At 39.1% G+C, this 22,649-nt stretch overlaps 2 protein-coding genes across 5 annotated transcripts in view; one reads left to right on the top strand and one right to left on the bottom strand.

Moving 5' to 3' along the window:
* LRRTM3 (leucine rich repeat transmembrane neuronal 3) overlaps positions 1–3,729 on the bottom strand; it is a 78,232-nt gene extending 74,503 nt beyond the window's left edge. For 2 of the 3 annotated variants that reach the window (XM_054174673.1, XM_054174674.1), the window contains exon 1: positions 1,261–2,871. In XM_054174673.1, the coding sequence (XP_054030648.1) occupies positions 1,261–2,841 (1,581 nt within the window). In that variant the 5' untranslated portion in view covers positions 2,842–2,871. Of the gene's footprint in view, positions 1–1,260; positions 2,872–3,119 lie in introns of those variants that run through there. The other variant, XM_009907133.2, reaches the window with a different exon arrangement.
* The window catches only part of CTNNA3 (catenin alpha 3), a 307,748-nt gene that overhangs the window by 152,685 nt on the left and 132,414 nt on the right, over positions 1–22,649 (top strand). The gene's annotated exons all lie outside the window — the stretch shown is intronic.

Below are 22,649 nucleotides of genomic sequence, written 5' to 3'. Positions count from 1 at the left end.
AGAACAAGTAATGCATGACTACATGAAAAACAGTATCTGTGAATTCTTGTAATGCCATTAGAATTTTGCTAAGAAAGAAAAATTATTTGTCACTAATTTCTTTAAGGATCTTTAGATGCAGTCTTGTCAGGTCAGTGAGTAATCAAATTTCTCTGAAAGCTCTTTGCAGTTGTATTTCTCAAATGTAGACTGTTTGGCTTTGTAAGCAATGGAGCTTTATTTACTTATTAGAGGGACTGTGTGCAAAACACATCACAAAACCCTAACAAGCCCAGCCCAGCAAATAAAAAGAAATAGAAGAAAATGTCAGATTTAATGATTTCCTCAGCTGCATTAATGTCTTTGAAAAGGGAATTTCTAATGAGTGCTGAAACAAATGCATGCAGGAAGTAATCTTGCTTTTGCTGCTGCACGTTTGAGTTCCTCTAATTGCATCAATAAGGAATTTCTGCTTCTCATTTAATGAATGCCTTTTGACTACTTTCTGAAAGGCAACTTTGGATGTAAGGGATAAACACTGGCACCTTTTGTATGAAGCAACATAAACAGGTTTCAATTAATAGTTGTCAGCCCTAGAAACTCTGTGTTATAATGCAGTAGATTAAATCTCATTGTATCTTTTTAATGTCTTTTTTTTGTAATGAAGCCTCGGTTGCCCTCTGCCTTGCTTTGGTGTGATAGCTCACATCCCAAGACAGTGTTTTAAATGCCTGCTGGCTTATTTTGCACTGGGCAGAAATCAGACATTCTTTCCGAGCTGTTCCTGCAGCCTCTATCTCCTCAGACTACTCAGAATTCATATGACACCACAGTACCTGGGTAGTGGCTGGCTCAAAAAGTGAGTTTCAGAGCAGGGGTGGAGGATGGGTTGGATTTTTTTTAAAAAAAAATTTTTAATTTTTTGGCATTGTTGTAATTTTTCTCCCTAAACAGAGGCACAATTGCTGCAGGTGCAGGGGATTACTTATTAAAGAAGTTTCTATTTAAAACCAGGAGACTTTAATGAAATTGGTGGAGGGCTTGTCCAATAGGTATTGTATTAAACCAGAGTTCAGGCTTCACATCGATTGTGGTATTTAAATTTCAATGGGTTGACTATGTAGGAGAGCAAAATGACCAGCATTATGAATGTACAAAACAGAGACATGGAAGAGCTGTGCCAGAAAAGTGAGAAAAACGTTCCCTTTATAGTCCCTAGAGTTCAATAAAGCACCACTATTTCCCAGCTTTTAAAAGCTCTTTTATCACAATGGTTCATACCTCGCATTCCCTGGAGCCTGATTTGTTATACGTGCAGGGTCCTGTTCCGTTCAGCAGCATCTCACTGGTTTCAGTGTTGGTAGGTTTGTAATCTACATAAAATTCCTGTGTGCTTGGAGTCATTTGCTTCAGCGACTGTCTTTTCTTCTTCCTGTGCCTTCGCATGAGAGAGCGCTGCTGCAGCTGCTTCATGCTGGCTGGGTAACGCTTCCATGACACATAGATTACCAGCAGGATCACAAGCACAGACAAGAAAAGGGCCACGCTGCCTGCTATGATTTTATGGAAGGAGATGTGTTCAGTGTCGTGCTCAGGTTCAGAGCTTGATTCAGTGGCTCCAATAGTTGGGGGCAGAGGGGGCTTGCTGTCATGTTTAGGCCTGGTGAGTTTTGGTTTAAACGTTGGTTGTGGGAAAGCTCGTGCTAATTCGAACCTTTCCGTGGTGCTTTTGCCACAGATGCTGTAGTTCTTCACTGCATCAATAACATTCACTCCTTGCAACTCTTTGGGGCTGGCACAAATAATTGTATTTTCCCTCAGCCCTTTAAAACTTTTAAGCCAGTTTACCAAAGAGCAAATGTTTCTGCTGCATTCCCATATATTCCCAGCAAGGCTGATGTCATTGAGGGATATCCAAGAATCCAAAATTTCTTGACCAATAAATGTGAGCTTGTTTGAATCCAGGTTGAGGCGCTGTAAATTGGGCACACACTGAAAAACACTGGGTCCACTGAAAGCCTCTATTTCATTGCCAGATAAATCAAGTCTTTGTAATGAGCTCCAGGTCCAGGACATAGTTTGTCCTATCACACTGATTTTATTCCACTGTAAATAAAGGTTTTGAAGGCTGACTAGCCTTGGAAAAAGTGCCAGGTTGAGCTTAGAAAATTGATTGTGCTCCAGATGAAGCTCTTTCAGTCTGATCATGCCTGCAAAGACATTCCTTGCTAAACTTCGAATGCGATTGTAACCCAGGTCCAGCAGTTCAAGGTTCCTACAATCTTGAAATATTCGAACAGGGATCGTTCTTAGGGAATTGGACCTCAAATGTAAACTCAGCAGCTTCCTTAAGCCCCTGAACTGTTCAGATCCCAGAGACTGCAGCTGATTGTATGACAGATCCAAATTCCGGAGGTTTGTCACAGGTCTGAAGGTATTATTAAGAAAATAGGAGATTCTGTTGGAACTCAGGATCAACTCTTTTAGTCTGCGTATTCCACTGAAAGCATTTTCATCAATATTGCTGATGTGGTTATGGTCTAAATAGAGCCAGGTGAGTTGGTTAAGACCTTTAAATTGATTGTATTTTAGTTTTTGGAGGCTGTTATATCGAAGGGACAAACCTAAACAACCAGCAGATATACTTGAGGGAATCTCCTGCAATTTCTGAGATTCACAATATACCATTTTGCCTTCACACCTACAGCCCTTAGGGCATCCTCGTTCAGCAGAAGAAAGCATTGTCAGTAATACAGTAGGGGCTATTACCAGAGCTACAGCTGATCCGCTCAGTAGCCTAATTACATTGAAACCTGGAAATAAAAACAACTTAGAAAAGTTATCCCCCCACACATCAGTCATTTTCTTTCAATCATGCTAAAATCTTTTATTTCAACAATCATTTAAAAATCCCTAGCTCTACTCAACTATTTCTCACAATTTACTTTAAAAAAAAAGAAAAAAAAGAAAAAAAAAAGAATGTGTTTATAAAAATACTGAAAAACAGCTGGGTAAGAGGTTTAATGCCTAGCAATTTAACTGTATAATGAATCACATCAAGGTAAGTCTAAGGAGTAATTAAAGCATAGGCTATGCAGTGACTATGAACTATACATTAAAAAATAACAGGAAAAACATACCCATCCTCTGTGTTGTTCAAAGGTCGTCCTTAGGTCTTTTGTTTTTTGCTTAGTGTGCCACAAGCATGGCAGCCCCTGTCAGCTGCACTGTAGTGAGTCAGGGCTCGCTGACACCCAGGAAGAAAAATTGGACCCCTTGGGAGATGGACCGATTTTGGAACATTATTCTCTGCCAGCCATGCAGAACACTCCAAGAATAAATCAATCCCAACACAGCATTTGCAGCAAAATGTCAAATTCTTCCTAGGTAATAGGATCTTCATGGATATTGTGGTTTTGCATCTTTATAGTTAGGAACCTGGCTTTTAAAATTTTTCTGTATAGGAAAGCATGTTAGATTCTTCTAAGCACCATGTAGCTATCTGAAGTCACACATCTGTATTCCGTAGCACAGCAGTTCCCTTACTCAGTACCCGATCCGGCCAGGAAGCTGCTTTGGAGCATAGAAGGTTTCAGAAGCCCGTGCAGTGAACAAGCTCTGCTCACTTCTGCGTGCTGTCATTCTGGGAGCTCTGTCCGACTGTTGCTTTGGTTTCGCAGAATGCAGCCGTATGTAAAGCTGCCCCCAGTGGTGAGGAATATCACGGGCATGTGCAGAAACGTCTTCCTTTTATCTTGTAAATGAGAAAGCTCTGCTGGGAAAAGAGTGATTGTTCCGAGTGACTAATAGGAGCGGAATGGTCAGCTTCGGTGTCAACTGGTGACTTGTGCTGAAATATCAAATCCTCTTAGCCTCTTCTGCTGCTTCTGAAAGCTGTTTTACATCGCTGCACTTAATAGCTCAGCATGCCTTGCTAAGACTTTTGTCTGAAGGGCTAACGTGACATTTGTAGGACATAGATACAAATTTTCCATCTCAGGGGATTTATTTTTTTTTCCTTGCCGTATTCACTGTGTGTTCACATGGCCTCTTGGCAATAACTCTACACATTTTCAGTGAAGTATCAGCCCCCTCAGTGTGTCTCTTATGAAGCATTTCAGTAAGGACACTATATTTTACAACATGAAAAATGTTTTGGAGCTGACATTTTGCCTTTTTGCTTTTTTCTTCTCTGTTAAAAGGCACAGTGCCAGGCGGTTAGAAGAGAGTATTGTGCTCATTTATTTCCCAACTTGCTGTCACTTCGTTTCACAACACTAACACTTCAAACACGGGCTTCCATAACCTTTTCAATAGGGGGACTAAGCATCTTGGTGTAGTACCTTAAACAGGTGAATTGTTTTTACTGTAACTGATGACAAAGGCAGCATTTCAGATGATGGCACAAGCACAACACACAGAGTTTTTAAGGTTTATGACTCTGGGCAGTCCTTATATATCACACAAAGAGCTTTTTTTCTTTTTCCTCACCCTTCCCTTCTTCCCTGCATGCTGTAAAGAAAGGACACAGCCTCTCACCTGGGCAGAGCAAAGGCAAGATGGCATTACAGCCAATGCACCATACTGGCAGTCTTCCTTCACCAAAAACATCTGTTATCAGAGATGATGGTGGAGAAGTGAAAAACCATGGCTCTTCATTGCACAATAGTAAACTAGAGCCTGAAGAGTAGTGTGCTGCTCATTAAAAGAGGAGTACGGTTTACAGTCCCTCAAAAACAACCAGACAGCTCTAAGAACTGCTTTTCCTTTCTGTGGCAGAATCCTTACCCTTTGGAATAATGTGCTTTGACTTTCCCCTTATTATTCACTGCTGTGAGCATAGAAAAACTTAAAATAAGGTGAAACCTGAAATTTTCAATGCATTAAAATGCCAGCATTGCCTACTACTTACTCTGTGAATTACTTCAGTTGTACAGTAATCCCACTGGTATTAACACACCTTTCTACAGTGCCTAAATTAGGAGCACAGTCACCTATGGCTAACAACTATGAACATCTTTCATGTCAGAAGTCAGGAACACATACCTACATCAAGGTGTAGCCTGTGAAAATTCTCCCCTTTGGGTCGTATTTGTGGAGAGGGAGAGAGTTAATTCCTCTATTAATCTCTGTTACTGTCACCATCTCCCATTCTCTGCTACAGCTTGTTTCTGGCTCTCAAATCTGATCTGTAGAGTTGAGGAGCCAATGACAAACTGCAGTCTGCACTGGGAGCTATGGTAGTCTGGGGAGCTGTTCTGCTGACAGGAGTGTCACATCCCAGTTCTGGTGTGCCTGTTATAGGTTTTCCATCACTGCCCTGGAGTCTCTCTTTACTTGATGGAGCAGGACGGGTAGCATCAGAAGACAATTCAGACCTTCAGTAAGCCAATTTGCCTCTTGGAATTGCTGCTCTTCCTCTGTTGACAGTAGAGGATGCCTGTGACAAGTAAACTCTTTATTGAAATAACTCGGGTTCCTAAACTCATATGGCATGAAATAATGTCTTAATCTTCACCTCTTTCAAACACAGTGTGTAAAGCTTCAGGTAACATCCAAATTCTTTCTCCTGAAGAGATGGTGCTGTTTGTGGTGTATCAACTCAGTCTGAGCCTTCCCCCCAAACTTTGCATATTCTCTGGCTTTTCCCCTTTCGTCTTCTCTCCTTCATCGTAATTATGGAGTTAACGAGTAACTCCTCTGCCACCATGAGTCAGCAGAGCTTCGGTAGCTTTTCCAGGGTTTTAGTAATTGCCAAGATACTGGACAAATAAGAGGGAACAGCCACTCTTTTACCATGAGTTATTTTCATTCTTCTGAAAGGGGTGAGACATCAAGAGATGAACCGAGAGAGCATCAAATCTATGTTAATGGATTGCCAAATTCAATTTTCTTTACTGAGATCCTTTTTGAATTACACAAGCAGGAAAAATGCCAGTGTCTGATAAACAGTTTTTTAAAATTACATTTCTGTATCTTCATACAGCTGACTGCCTTCTCTTCAAACTGTGGAAATAAAGCTGCTCCTAGAGGAAATGTTTCACACAAAAATTCAGACCGATCTGCCCATACTATAAAATATGAAAAGCAGGGAATTAAGTTAAAGCTGCATTTTAGATAAGAAGATACTTTTTGTGAGTGGTATAACTTTTGCCTTGTACCAACTACACCTCATATATCTGCAAACCCATTGCATTACCATTTAACTCATGTAACTCAGCAGCAAAACAGAATTTGAGGCCAAACTGGTTAACTTCTCATATGGATAAGCTAGTTATCATTAGAACTGATACCATGACTTCGAGGCCCTAAAATCCAGCAGTTTGTTGAAGACTTGGTGTGAATGTAACTTGTGTTTGATGGGAGTTTGTGTGTATTCATTCAGCATGGTTGCTGTAGTCGCAGGGTCTTTTAAATTCACCTCTTTGTGCCACTGCTAGGTAGCCTGCTTCCTGTCTTGGAACAGCAGTTCCCAAGCAGGAACAGGAGGTAGAAACCGCAAAAGTCTCAATGATTCCATGCTGACTGAATATGAGCACTCAGAAGCAGTGTTATTCTTTCTCATCTGCCTGTGAAGGCAGCATTTTATGCAATTCTTCTTTATGCAGATCTTCTGAAGAGAACTATTTAATTTATTTCTGGGTCTTGCACACAGTCTGTATTTTGGGATTTCAGCCTTAGACATAAACTGAGATGCCACAGAACCTGGGAAACTTACCAGTTTTGATTTGTATGCCTCCATGATTATTCTGATTTGTTTCAGTGGGCTTTTTTCTGAGAGGGAAAATGGTATGCATCAGAAAATACACTCACAAACGTGTTTCTAAAGGTGTCATTAACATGCACACAGATGTAAAGCCATGTGCTGGGCAGAGCCTGTGATGAACACATTGTTTGTTTCATGACAACAAGAGAGAGATTAAATTCAAAGTTTCTGGAATTACAGTGGTGTCCCAAGGTAACAATGGCCCAGATTTTTCTCTTGGTGCTAAACTCTCAATAGATTTTCTGCCTGGAAATCGTTCTGGATGGATTTCACTAGTATCTGATTTTTTGGTAATTTGATTCCATGTTTGATTCTGGTTTTGCTTATGTAGTTAAGGTCTAGTGTATTTTTTCCCCCCATTCATTCTGGCTGTCTCTGGATCTAGCTGTAACTTCCCTGTATAATTCTTAATATGAACTGCAGCCAGAATAGTGAAGGGAGAATCAGAAAAGGATATTTACTGTAAAAGCCTGTTCCTTCATAAAGCTGTTATAGAGATGAAACATTTTGCAGAAGGGAAGGAAATGGCAAATCTTGCATTCTTCAGAGTTAGGAGGAGGTACTTGTAATGACCAGGTACCTCTGTTGGCTAAGGACATTTGAAAAGGGGGATTGACAGAATTGTCAGGCTCCAGTAGAATGGGGATGAGAGGTACAGGGAAGAGATGTAAATTTCCCAAAGCATAAAGAACCAGCAGTTATGAGATACCAGTGGGATTCCATGATAATCAGCAGTCAAAAGCCTTCCCCTGTTTTGTCACCTGCTTCTCACCAGCCTTCCTCAGGACACTTCATGCTCACTCTTGAAAATGCAGTTCTTGATTAATGACCTTGCAAAAAAACAGAAATGCTTTTACTCGAGGTTTCCATTTCTGTTACTCCCATGAGAAATCCATCCAGAAAAGCAGTTTGAACCTTTCTAGCCTTAGTGCACTGTTCTTCATGCACAAACTTCAGAATTCAGACTTCTGGATACAGCATTATTCTGTTCCCAGCTAGAACTCCTGGGTATAGGACTGTAATTGTACGTCTCTTTGGAGAACCCTAGTTAACGAGTGCTGCACTGTGCTCTTTTTGAGTTTATGAAGTGACAATCTAAGGTTTTTCCCTTGACTGTATTTCACTATAAAGAAGCTGGGAGTGAGCTGAGTTAGCAATAGTAGCTTGCTCTAAATGGTATGGCAGTGTGCTGTCACTATATCATTAAGAGCAGAGAAGTCTAATAAAATGTTTGTAATTTTTGAGCCAGTGATTAAATAAAGCTGCTGTTCCATGAGGACCAGATTAGAGCTGGGGAGGGGGTGGGGTATAACTCCCAGTGTAAATAGCAGAGTGTGGGAAGACAGAGGGGAAATCAGGATTCAGGATTTGCCAAAGGCAGACATAAGGAAAAGGAAGCGTGGGAAAACCAGGTTGAAGGAACATGCAGGCAAGGGAAATCAAAGAAACAGAAAATGCTGTGAAGAAATAGAGAAGACTGAGAGTAGGAGGGTCTTATCCCATTTTGTCAGCAGTGACCTAAAGGTGATAAGTGGTAGATGGGAGAGGTGGGTAAATGAAAATATCTCCTTGCCCTCCTGTTAGGAACAATTAGCTTTGCAAGGCCTCCCCTGGACTCTGTGAAGGTGAAGGGATCGCGTGTTTCAAAATGTGTGATGAGCTCAAGGAAGTTCCTTGAGCTGAATTGGAGGCATGCACCTTTTCTAGGAGTCAGTAACCTCTGTAACATCTGATTGCTTATGGCACACATCAGGGACATGTCTGTCAGTTTTTGTATACCCAGAGGATCTCCTCAGTGCCATGGTTCACAGGCTATCTCTTTCCTCATTCACTGTTACATGCTGTTGAATAGTGAAGCTTGCAGCTGCACAGTTTTGTTTAAATCTGTGTGTTGTGGATAGGTCACAGGGGCCCCTAAGCTGTCCCAGGGTAAACAAGGCTGCATATAAGCCTACAGCCTTTGTTCATGGCATCCAGATTTTCTGTCATAACCCCTGTATCCTTAATGAGGCAGCTGGACAGTCAACTGTTCCCCAACTGACTTTTTGTCCTATGATTTTGGAGCAGTTTTGAAGGCCCGAAGCCCGTGCTTCAGTCTTACCATCTGGAGACAGAAGTACATGAGGTGCAAAGCTATTATTTTACTTACTCTCTGAAACTGATAGATGTGATTCTCCTTCTGTGGATTTAGTGTTGATTCATTCAGGCTTGACCTCCAGCATCTTGATGAAAGGGGAATATGTGTAGAAGCAGCTGAAGGCAAAGCATCAGCAATGAAGGAAAAGAAATTACATCTTACACATAATGCTATCTTCAACCCGCAGGCGTGAATGATACATGCCAAAAGTGCCCTGGAGATGTGAAGGTGAAAAATGAAAGGCAGTCTTGGTGACCTTTTCTTGTGATTCTGTCTGTAACCTGTGAAGATGCCAGGGAGATTAGATTACAGTAAACCTAGGCTTGTTCCTAATGCTTCCCACTCTTTAATGGGCCAGGTTGCCATTTCTGGAAGGATGCCTAAAGTCTGCCTGTCCAGGTGGTAGGTATGGGGTTTATGCAGCCTGAAGTATTCAGAAGCCCTAAGGTGTCACCATGAAGTATGCTTGCCTGACTTCTACCTTGCTATAAAAATTCTTCATATACATCTGTAGCTGACTCTGATGGATGGCAAAGACAATGAACTTATTTCCTGGGCAGCCAGAGTATCATGGAGATCTTCTAGGAAAGTTTTGTTGGTGGAGAAGTCTGTAATAGCTGGGACATCAGGCTGGAGGCTTTGCATAATCAAATTGAAGTGGAGTTACAGCTTGATTCCAGCCATGAGGTATCCCAGGAGTAGCTCTCTTCTGCCATGTGAAGGATCAGAGGAGACTGGGAGCAGCTGGTTTCAGAACATGTCCCTCTGTGGCCCTTACGGCTGTTTGATAATCACTGGCTGCTCCAAGCTCTCATCCACTAATGAGTACAGGAATTGCCAAAGATGGGCATGGCTGATGAGCAGCAAAAGGAAGGAGTGTAGGTCTCACGTGTCTTGATAGGACTGTGGATAAACCCATAGAGCCATTCAGGATATTGCTATTTGATAGTCTACCTTGAACTAGTGTGATGAGCAATTTAACTCTGGGTTGGTGGAGCACATTTGTGAACATAAATACTTTTTATTCTTTGGAGAATTAATTGAAAAACTGGAGTTAATCCTCTGAGGAAATATTAAGTTGATATGTTTCAATAGAAACAATAAATGTTTTCTGACAGAAAGACCCTTCATTGGGGAAAAAAAAATAATCCTGACAGTGTTCAGTTCTGACCAAAGCATAAGAGAGCTCTGAGCATGTCCCATCTCATTGGTAAGAAGTGGAACAGTACACTTGGCTAAGGACTAATGAGGTGGTGGTAGTGTCAGTAATATGGCCATTTTGACAATGTTCTCTTTTTCCACCAAATCTTAGACCTTTGCAGTCTTCAACATTAATGCTTAGTCAAAAACCTCAGGGCTAGGATTTCCTTCTCAGTGTATCGTGTTTTTGCCTATAGCTTCTCCTTCCTAACTCCTACCCTACGTACGCTTCTCTGAGGAGCGAATACTTGTCAGTTGCTCAGCATGAAGTGTATGTGCACCATGCACATTCACACATTAGGAATTTCAGATGTGTCATCTAGTACACATTTAATTAGTTGCTCCTTGGTTCTCAGGATTCCACTGCCCTGGTATCTCCCTATATACTGAAGCTGTAGAGTTAGTTACTCTGTCAGGTCAGTGTGGGGATATCTGTTGGCTGCTAGGTCTCCTTGACTGCTAGAGAGAGGCAGCTGTCATGAAATTTAATTCCAATAAGCCTGTGATGTCCACATCATATCAAAAGCCACTTAAACTCACGCAACTTGCTTTCTAATCTTCTGCTTTTACCCAAATTTTCTTTGGGTCTCAGTATCTACACTTGGGTGAGAGGGATAATGACAATTGGCCTATAAGTTGATCAGCATAATCGATGACTTGCTTCGCTTTTTGTCTGACGCTAGTTGTTTTCAAACATACGTCGTTTCCATCAGTTAATCCATCTGTTCCTCTTTGGACTTACATCGTGAGTTATTCCACATTGGTTGTCATTCTTATTACTTGCTAACTTTTACTTCTAATTTTTTTTTAACCTAGAATAACCAATCGGAGGACAACACAGTCATCAAACATGAGAAAACAGGCGGCTTCTTAAAATACAGCACTATCTGAAATCTCTGGTTGATAAGCTTGTCAACTTCTGTTCGCTGTAGGACCTTTTTTTGATGTTGCAAGAGTACTGCTTTGAAAACTACTTAAAGATCTGCTGAATATTACCTTTGATTTTCCATGTAAAGGTTGTGACAGGTGGCTAACATTTTTCAGCTGGTTGAAATGAAAGCTGTGTATAGGTAGCATTTCTTAAGATCAGACCTAGATTAGTAGATTAATTAGGTTAATTAATAAGATAATTATTCTTGGACTTCCTAGTTTTAACGCTCTTCAGTGTAAAGAGACATAGAGCTGTAAATAATTAGAGTGCAGAGTAGTTTGAGTTCACCTGATGTGTTGAAATATTCTAATTTCCAGTTCCTCCCTTCACTTGCTGATGCATGAAAAACCCTACAGAGAAGAAACCATTCTAGCTTACCTTTAATAGGAGTCTTGCTTAGACTCGGGTGCGGTGGTCAGAGGTGGCTATTGCAGATCCCAAGCCAGAGTGATGTGTTACTGTACAGCATTAGTAATGTTTTGAAGAGAAAACATGACAGTTGAGCAGGTTTGCTACTGAAAGAAAAACATGAACAAATTTAAGAGGCAGATAATTATGTTCATTCACACTGTGACTAACATAAAAATTATTTATCCCAAATGATTACAGTGGCATGCTTAGTCACTTCTTTCCCTGGCTTCAGCCTAATTCTGTTTTCTGGCATTTTCCTGAAAAAAAAATCTAGTTTGTCCTCTTTTTCATCAAAAGCTTTAGATTTTTTAGCTTTCAATAATTCAATCAAGGATTTTTCAATTAAGCAAGCTACAGCAGTTTTTAGATATTGCAGCTATTAGTAGCTGCTACTCTGAGAAAGCTCAGAACCTTAATTACACTGACAGTCTTGGTTAGTTAACCAGCCTGTAATCTGCTTCTACTTAGTCACAGAAGTGACTCATCCATGTTCAGTAACAATGGACTGGAACTTTCTCTTTAAAAAGCCCATAAAAGAAAAGGTGAATTGTTGCAGGTATGTTTTGATTATTCTCTTCTGTATTTGCTAGACTCTTATTATTGTTTTCCCTTTGATGTGTCTGGCAAACAGAGCTCCGAAGAAACCATATATGATTTAAATTACTTATTAGATCATCTATTCAGGCCATGTCAGCCCAAGAAAATCGTTTGAAATTAAATGTGATTAAATGGAAAATAAACATGCAACTAAATGCCAACGTATTTAAGGGATTTACAGAAGTGAAACAGGCTCACATATAATGGTTCTGTGACAGTGTACTCTACTCTTTATTGTAACTGGGTGTCTTTTGTCCGGTGGACAGGACAGCAAACACATGACAAAACCCACAAATACTCTGTGTGGCATTTGCCTGCTGCATCACCATGTAAAATAATAAATATCTGCAAAATACTTATTTCTGTTTGACCAGAACATTGAAGAGTGCTGCAGGCACAGGAAGGAAGAGGGCAATCTGACATGAATTGGGGCTTCCAACTTTTTTTCCTCTTTTTTACAGGAGTGGTATAGGTATGCTGTAGTTTCTGCATTGTGTAAATCCTTCTCTCCAGTATTCTGTGTCTCTTAAGTAGGCAGGAAGCTTAAAACCACCTTTCTCTCCTACAGCTTAGTTGCATATAGGAGATGTTAGAAAGCAAGAAATGTTATCAATTGATAGCCAAGTAGTGACTCTGATCAGTCCACAGAGCTGAGACATAGGAGGGCTGAACATGAGTGAGTAAGCAGCTTCATTTCTGTGTCCCTAAGTGGTAACAGGAATTGGGAGAAAATAGTAAGGACTTGAAACTGTGAACTCAGTTTCAAAACCAAACATTTTGCCTCCAGACGTGCAGAAAGCAGAGGCAACTCTATCTACTTGTTCTTACAAGGTACCTCTTCTGTCACAGATATATGACAGAAAAATCTTCTGTCTATATAATAGGGAAATCTTACAGCATATGTTTGTGTCATGACTTATTTGTCATTTGGAGAAACTGGATTGAAATCCATAGCATGAATAGACACCTACTGATATAATTAAGAGAACAAAAATCATTCTGTGGGAATTTCTACTGCTGTGTTTTGTTTGGAAGACTCTGAGCTCCTAGGAAAAGAATGTACTTCATCTTATCAATGTAAGACTTAAAAGGACCCTAATCTTCATATAAGTATGTACACACCTAGTACACAGAACACTCATAAATAGAGTGATGACAAAATACTTTTTAACTTGAAATTCAGAGGGAAAGTAGAAAATAAGGATTTTTCAGGGGAGGTTAAATACACCTTTGGGTTTTTTACTTCATCAATGTGCATTGTTTCAGCTGTATGGTTTAGTTGGTACAATGATAATTGAACCCTACAACACAATCTCTGTGGGATTCCATGTAAGGTGATGTTTGCATGCATGAAGAATTCACAAAAGGCAGTAAAAGCTGAAAGACACAGAAATCTCCTGTTTCAATGCAAAAGGCAGAAAGTGACTAATGGGTGATAGGTCCTGTATGGCCGTGTTACTGAATTAGAGCTGTGTGCTATGAAAATCTTTGTGGTTTCCTTAAAATACCTGGTACTTGCCACTCTGAAACAGAAAGCTGGAGGAGATCCAGTGCTCTTCTCTGACAGCAATTTCAGTGTTCTTCCCTGTGTGATTTAAAGTCAAGAAGAAATATGCTTTTAGAATATAGATATCTGGAAACAGAACAGTCTCGGAGTTGTATCAACACCACTGTATGAAAAAGTCTCCAAAAAGAAAGCCATAAATATCCTTGAATATATTTGCTCCTCACATAAATATGATGGGATATGGAATTCTGTGTCAGGTATTCACTGACTGAAAGATTAACATTTTGAAGAAGTTGATAATTCCTCTGTTCATGTAAAGATCCTTTTGCACACGCAGAACCGTGAGAGGAACACAGGAGTGCGTATGCCAGGCTCGGTAACAGTTGAGCTGCGAGACTTTTGCATTTTATGAAGCTCTTTAATTTTTGATGAAACAAAGTTCTATCCAAAGGCAGATTTACAAAAAAGTTTTCAGTACCAATTACTACTTTGTTTATTCATGTCTGTGCGTCATCTGTTTGTGATGGTTATTGTACCTTCAGTGAGAACTGTGGGAGCCTACTTTGTCATTACCCATCACTGACACGGTGACAAATAGCATAGCACTGATAAACATCCAGCTTGGATCTTCTGCTTACAAAAGGTTATAGTAAATTAGATCAGGTACACAAAGAAAGCATGTCTTTTCACAGGCAGATGTCTTAACTGGTGACAGTGTTGTCACGTAATGAATGTGGTTCATTTGCAGAATGTCACAATGGGAAAGGATTCTTCATTGGTGTATTTTTCTCCTTCTGAATATTTAATCTGGTACCATATAATGGACTAATACAACAAGTTACATGCAAAAGGTAAAGGGGGAGTGGTGTTGATCTTCTAAGTCTGGCAAAATTAGCCTCTTAAATGTTCAGGATATAATTCAGTAGGCATGCCAATGACCTTTCTTCTGCTGTTTTGTTGGTCTTATTTTCACAGCTATTGGAAGTGGCTCTTTTATGTCCTTTTATTTTAAAGTGTTTGTCTAGTGTATTTGGATTCTTTGCCTACATTGCCACTTACCTGGTATTTTTTTACTTTAGGCCACCTGCAGTAAAAATGTATAAAACCCTGTATGTCCTACTGTGCCTAGACTATATTTCAGAAACAGTAAATTATTTCAGTGCTTTACAAGTTTGCAGCCTGTGCCACCCTTTGCTAGTATTTTTCTTTTGCTTTCTGCATGATTTGCTTGCTATGGTATGCTGCTTCCATGACAGAGACTGGCTAGAAATGTCATTGTGTCAGCAGTGGCTTATTTTACTTGCTGTGGTTTAGTGCCATAAGCAGTCAGCACTAGGAATGGAATCTGCTTAATTTTCATTCTCATTCTTTACATTTCAGAAAAGTAAGAACCACATATGAAACAATTTATGAATTCATTGGGGATTTTCTTGTGTTTTGGAATAGAAAAGACTTAGGAAATGATGAAGGGTTTCACTCGTATGGAGTGTTACACCCGTGAAAGGTTTTGCGGGAGTGCTGGTGAATGGTTGTGTCAGTGAGCCCACTATGACTGCGGATGTCTGAACAAAAGAATCCTGCAGCACATGTTTTTGATCTATCTGTCAGGGGTCGTTATTAGGAATGTAGTGATGGGTTTCATGATTTAACAAAACATTTCCTGGGAGTATGGTTTGCTGATTTCTGTCCCCTATGGAAATAATAGCCATCTTTATTTGTCTCTGATTGGTGCTCTGCATGTCTGGAACAAAGGTCAAAGGTGAATTTTGTATGTCTAATCATTGGATAGTTTTACTCCTGATATTTATGTCTCTCATTTTATACTAAGATTGCATGTACTCATTTTTCTTTTAAGCATTAATAGCTCTTACAGAACTTGTGAATATATTAGACGTGGCTTTTGTGTGCTGTGGGCGATGGCTTTAGAAGATAGGTTAAATGAAAAATGAAACTAATCTGTTGTCTTGGACTCTAAGACAATCTACAGGAGTTGTTGCTGGGTTTGAAACAAAATTAATAAATGGGAGTTGTGTCATCCCCTTTATTTAATGGAACAGATTTGGCATTCATCACTAAGCTGTACTGGCCTCCCACTGTCTTTACTTCCCCAAGAAAGGCAATTGTTTCATGTGAAGAAAGCATAGTACCAATCTGTCTGTTAAATGGAGACTACTTTCAGAAGTCAGGAGCCATGCAAACACCATAACGTTCAAATTTGCTTGTCTCTAGTTACCACAGGAGGTACATACTAGTTAGTCTAAATACACTGGCATAAAAAGTGTTGTGTTAGAAGTAGCTGTCCTTCATACTGTTGGATATCTTCATTTAGGGTTAGGGAGCTATGCTGCAACATTGTGTCTTCAATTTGCATCTTAATTAACTTTGAACTGAAGCAGATAACTTATTTGACATTCTAAAGGGGAACTTTTGTGTCTGGTTATTCAGGATTAGTATTCCTTGGGGACAGAGGCTGAGATAATCAGATTCTCACCACCTTGTGAAAAGTCCCTCAGGTACTGGTTAAAAGTCTTGTTTGCAAGGTTCATTTCTGCTAAGTAGTATGAGAATACAGGATGTTATATTTTACTCTTCTCAGCTCCTCTTTAGATCTACAGGTAAAGGTCAGCATAAGTCATACATATTCATCCACATTATGCAGAGGTGAGTGTTTTCTGAGAGTCCAAGTGTAGTTCTACCAGTTTGGAAGGTAGCAGCCTTCAGGTTCATCACAGTGTAGGGAGTGGCATTCTGAGGTGTTTTCTTTCTCCTTGCTCCTCCTTTTAATCAGTATATAAATTGGTCATTTTCTAATGCACAAAGAAGTAATTAAGATCCATTTGGTATTTATTTATAGGAGTTTTGCTATAGCAGAAAGTGGTTGTGTTTTGAGTTTTCTGAAGACGATTACAAAATGTTACTGCTCTGGTAAAAGATTGCAAGGGAAATGCGATAATCCTTTTATCAAGATCCTTGTCATTCCCATTTAATCATATCTGAAACAATAATGAATGTTTCTGAGGACAGTCAGCCTGTCTGTGTTCACAGCATTTCTTCAATTGGTTCAAACACTGTATAGATAAACACTTTTGTGTGACTTCTGATTAAATTTCACTGCTGTTTCTGAGCTGTTCAGAAGGGCAAAGCTCATATGCACACAGCTGGAAAGTAACTGAAGTTACAGTAGGAACATGCATCATGGAGCAAAAAAATGAACGTGCAGAGTTTCTCTTATTTCAGTTGAACTAAATAGAGATTATTACATAAAATAAAGCAAAGCATTTTTCCTGCCACATTTAAGAGCATTAGCTCAATTACATTGAGATATCGAAGAAGAAATTTGGAAGCAGATTTCTGGTTTTTATGTTTGATTTTTAAGCTGCTAGTAACAGTGTAAACAAATAAATAAGGAACATAGTATTGTGAATTCCAGATTGCCAGAATGGTTGTTCACAGGCATCCTTTCACTCCAAATCCGGCTGCGTGTTCTACTGGCAGGCATTTAACCACACACAAAAATTTGTCAGATTAACATTCTGTATGTAATTTCTCCTGAACTCCACTGCTAGTATGACTCTTATATAATGTCTGAGGTGGATGTGTTCGATAGTCTCTGATACTCACTGGTTACTGATTAGTGATTTTGTGTAACACAGACTACCAAACAGGTTCTGGTGGCCTTTTCTTGTTGGGAGGTCACGTACTCTTTCAGTGTAATGAAACCATTTGGGTATACTGAATAAGAGAAAAATCAATTTTAGAGGTATTGATTGGAACAAAATTCAAAAGGTCAAGTATAATGCTTGATCTTGAAGACTCTGGCTTAATACTCTGTTCAGCTAGGTATTAAGTATTAGACTTGGCTTCTCATCGTGGATTACAAAGTAGAGAATGGAATGCTGGTTTAGGCAAGAGTAGATGGCTCTCTGCATTCAGGGCTACTGAACAGGAAATGTTCAGGGATGAAATGTTTCTAGATTTATCAGTCTTCCACACTTGCTAATGTAATTTTAAATTACAATAGAAATTCTGTGTAGGTGTTTAATGCATGAATTATTGGCTGGAGCAGCAACAGTGGACAGTATACAGAAAGGGTTGATCTATAATCTGAGTTTATGGTCACACTGAGAAAAAGACATAGCAAGTGTTTTTCAAAGACCAGAAGAGTGGTAGATATGATAGTCCTTTTCAGAACTGTGCACAGACCAAATTTCTGTACAGCTTGATGACCTGACATCATTGCCCTATAGTGACTTCAATAGAAAGCTCAGGGTAATTGCTACCATTATGTGATTAATACTGCAAAGTTATCACAAGTGACAAAAAACACCTACAGTAGCTGCGCTGCTGTTGGAATCATAGTGCTTCTGTTTCATAGCTTATTATACACTTAGAAATCAGGGTGATCTACCAGCTTTACCTGAAGGGTGGACTTTAGCACTGACAGCAAAGGTGCATTAGACAATAGGTGGATAGACAGAGAAAGAGGAACACCTGACAGCACTTTGGATTTCAGCCTTAGCATGTTTTAAATCCTTAAGTCAAAAACTAGAGCTGTCTACATTCTGCAGGGTTTTAACCTGCTTCTTGTATTTGCTATAGAATGCATATCTCTAGAGGGTCTCCCTTAGTTACCCAAAACAAGGTTGTTTTCATTTTCTTCCCCACTAGTTAGGCTTATGTGAAAAGACAACATGTGAAACAAAAGGGCTTGATGAGCCTTTCTGCATAGTGCAATTAAACATACCAAAAAGAGAGGGGTAAGAGTAACAGGTTTCAGCAAGACGCATTGTCTGGGTGGAATGGAAGATACTGGACTTCATGGGTGGAATGTAACATAGGCTGAAGATACTGGACTTCATGGGATGATTCAAACCTTCAGTCCTGAATCTTTAAAATTTGGTGTATCCTGCAGCAAGAAAATGTCTCTTTCTGTAAGGGAAGTTAAAGTTATTCCTTGAGAATAAAAACTTTTATGGCAAAAAATGTTCCCTGAGGAAGAATGGAATTATAGGAACATAGAGACTTGCCTGTCAGCCTGGTGTCGGTGGGAATGACACCTTGTAGAAACATTTGTTCGGTTTGGAATGTGTATTCAAGTGATTTCTTTGGACACTTGTGGTGATGAAACTCTTAGACTGCAGCCAAATTGTGTCCCATAGTGGAACCTTTTTGAATTGAAATAACTAGAAAAGTACTGTCAAAAACATGTTATTCACAGAATTTTACAGCTAAAGGTAATTCATTGCTCAGGACTACAGAACGGTTTTACTTTAAAATCAGTTGGCAAGCTGGATTTAACTAACTCCTGATAAACATGGAATCCATAACAAGTATTGCATGGACAGAATAGTCTTAATTTGTTGCACAGATTTCTTTAGCACTCCTAATTTACATTGAATTTTTGAATGTCTAATAATTGAATGCATACATTCTCTGAGACTACAAGCATCTTGACAGTATTGCAAAATATCATGGTCTGATAGCAAGAAAAGAAATCAGTTTTATTGTTTTGTTTAGATTCTGATAATCAGAGCTGAGGAGCAGAGCTGTTCACAGATTTTAATAAGTCACATTTTTGCAGATGAGGAATTCACCAGTTAATGACAACCAAATGATTTGATGCTGAACTGAAAGTGCTTCAAGAAGGGCTCTTTACTAAGAGGTTTATTTATCTTTCAATGAAGATGGTATAAATATCATATTAACCTACTGATGGTGAAAAATGATAGCTTTAAATGGCACCAGTACTAGCAAAAATTTTAAGGTTGGTTGAACTGAATCAAACTGGCAGCCATCAGGCTCTGGCATGCTTGTGGCTACTGCTGAGGTGACACACTGAAATCAGCAGTGAGGTGCAATTTTTAATCCACACTGTACCTTTGTGGCTGGACAAATTGTATTTCCCAGAAGATACGCTGCCTTTGTGGAGCATTAAAAAAGCTGATTAGGGAAAGGTGGGATGCTGTGTTTCATGCTGCCAGTGTTTTAAAGTCCCATCTCCTCTTTCAACTGGTAAATAACAGTTTAGGCAGAAGTGTATGGTTTGTGTTGAGCAGACTTCTCTGTTAAATTAATATTGAGTATGATGTCTTTGTCTTTAAATGAAATGAAAATATTTGTATACTTACTGCTTTGATGGAAGTGCAGTTTGGTTCAGTAGTCTGTCAAATTACCATTGATTGAATAATGAATCCATATTATCTCCACTGAAAGGCAGAGAAATGGATCTTGCATTTTATGTCTTCAGTATAAGCTCAGATGATCTGAGAAATCTCTGTGACTTCAAAGAGCTGCTTTCCTTCAGTCGTCTGCATGCCAGAGGGCATGAATTCTGATCCTTTGGTCAGCTATCCCGCAGCAGTGCTCAAGTGCTTATTCCACACTCAGGCCAAATTCAATTTTCAGAAATAGTTACAGTTCTGTGTACTGGAGAAGAGTTTAATCAGGTTTAGGATGCCACATTTAAAGTGTCTTTTCCTCAGTCATTTTCATAGATGTTTTAACTGTGTCCAACTCTATCATTGTGCTGTCTGGAAACTTTATTTTGAAGTAGTGATCATTTTTTTTTTGAATGCCTAATTCTCACCATAGGGACTGGAAATGAAATGATAGTTAAAAAACCCCAAACATACAAAAACCTCCCCCCACACAAACCAAACAAGCTTTATGAGATCTCTCTAGCAACTGAACTGTATTTTATAGAAATAAAGTTGTAATTACAGTGTGTAAAGTATGAAAATACTAGCTTCAGCGTTTAGCATTAGGTTTGATAGGCACATAAACATACACATGTTGCAACTCTGCAGAATTGTCATCCTAGAGTCCAAACTTCAAATGTAAGCTGGAGGAATGTTACTGGAGTTTGAGCTAAGATGCTGAACTTCAGAAATAAACTGCAAAAGTATAAAATGTTCTCTCCAGGGAGGCTTAGGTTTCTGCATTTGAAAAATAGTTATACTTGGCAATTTTTTTATTGTGTGCATATGATGACTGAAATTAATTTTATAGAGATGTGAACACATTTTCAAGGGAAGTCACATCCTGGGAATACCAGTTACAAGAAGTAGCAACCAAAGCAAAAGCATTTTTAGTTCTAGATGCCCTTAGTAGATGTGTGACAGTCTCAAAATGAAGAACGAAGTCTCTTGGAGTGAAAACACAGTAGCTGTTTGTGTTGATTTGTCAGCAGGGAACCACAGAAGGGTGAAAGAACAAACATGAGGGATCCAAACTCTGAGAGAGGAGAACAAAGAAATGAAGGCTGTAAGGCAGGGCAGATTGGGAGACAAGAGTGAGAAATAAAAGGCTCGCTTGGAGGCAACATGTACTTTATTCAGTATATTTTAGTCAGTATACTATCTTACCAGTTGGTCCTTCATAATAGAGGAGAAGATTTCTGTAAGAATCCTAGGTCTTTCAATAGGAAATTTTCAAAGCTGTGCAGGTGATTTAAAAACACAGCTTACAGGATGTGATAACAAATCTAGTATCTGAGACTTATTATCATCATAGAATTCGTTTGATTGACTTGAGCAATATGGGATCAATCATCCCTTCTTTTGAATTTTAATCATCTAACATTTGAGGTGTGTAATGTGAGTTGGCCAAACTCTCTGTCAGGAAAGAATTCATGTGCTAAAGTAAGGTTTGTTTTGTCTGTGAATTGTTCATGAGTAGGCACTTCTCTTCAGTTACATATTATTCACTAATGCTGAAATATTTTGTGAACAAATGTTAGCCCATGGGCATAAACTATTTGCTTGAAGGATTTGCTGATTCTTGTTCATGGTGTGCAATTGGTCACCTAGGTCACAGAGTATTGTTTCTACTTGTAAATGCAGGTGACTAAAGAGCAAGGAATTATGCGTAGCTAGCTAGCAGTAAAGACACATTTTTATTCACTGCAGTTGTGGATTTGTGCTAAGAGGTGGATACCACTTTTGACTCCAGAAGTCTGAAGCTCAAGAAGTTATGCTCCATGTTGCCAATAGGTGGGAGCAGATAATTTAGGAAGTATCGGCATGTATTTATGTCCTACATACGGTCCCTAACTGGGCACTGTCAGAGATGGGATATTGAGCAGGTAAGACCTGCGCTCTGATCCCCTACAGGTGTTCTTGTATTTAGATGAAATCCTAAACACTTGTGTTCATACCTTTTTGGATCTGAAATAGCTTTGCATACATCTGAAGCATTATACGTGGGGTTATTTTTACAGGTTGCTTCTGTCTTTGGTAGATTGTTCTGCTGAACTACAGCAAAGATTGCCCGCTTTACTGTTGTAAACTAAGTGAACAGTTCTTACTGGATCTGTACTCTTAAAGAGAGAGAAAGTCTCCTAGTGAACCAGAAGTCTAGGAAACAGGGAGCAATAAAAACTGTGTTGTATTTTAAAATGATTTTTCAGTAGATTTTGGACGAGCTGAATGGGGTAAAAGAATTTTGGTAACAGCAACATACTCAACATTTGACATCTATTAATTTGAATTTTTCCTTTTGTATTTATTCTTTAAGAGGGTTCCTCCTTCCTGTTAAAGGCTTCCAAACAGCAGTCTATTCTTGCACCCACCCTATGATAAATGCAGTATATATCCCATACACAAATGGTAAACTTCTTTGCATGGCATTAGATTTCCTGTTTAAAGCTGAGAGGAAAAAGGGACGAAGGATAGTAAAAATACAATGGCATTTGAATTGTCTGTTCGTATGTGTGTGTTCCTGCACAAAGTATTTTTTATGTGCTCCTATTTACATTTTATAGTGTACTCTCACAGGCAATGTCATTAACACAGCTCTAGCTACTATGATTGAGCAATGTAAATCCATATTTTACTGGTTATATCATCAGTAGAAATGTCACTCAAAATCAATTTTTCCCCATCTTGAAATTTTCTTTGAGCTTCGTTCAAACAATCTACATATCTGCATCAGAGTGAATGCTGGAACAATCCTTGAATGTGTTGAGTATATGCTATAAGAAAAAAACAAATCTGAAAATCATTAATCTAATTCTCAGTAAACTAATGAATATGAATGGTGGATTAATAGATGAGACTTGAAGGCATTCCAGGAAGCTTCACAAGTTCTGTTTCCTCTTCAAAGTATATTCAGCATTGCTGTG

The sequence above is a fragment of the Dryobates pubescens genome, chromosome 30 (genome assembly GCF_014839835.1).
Source record: "Dryobates pubescens isolate bDryPub1 chromosome 30, bDryPub1.pri, whole genome shotgun sequence".
NCBI lineage: Eukaryota > Metazoa > Chordata > Aves > Piciformes > Picidae > Dryobates > Dryobates pubescens.
Note: the sequence above shows the minus strand (reverse complement) of the source record. Positions and strands in the feature narration are given on the sequence as shown.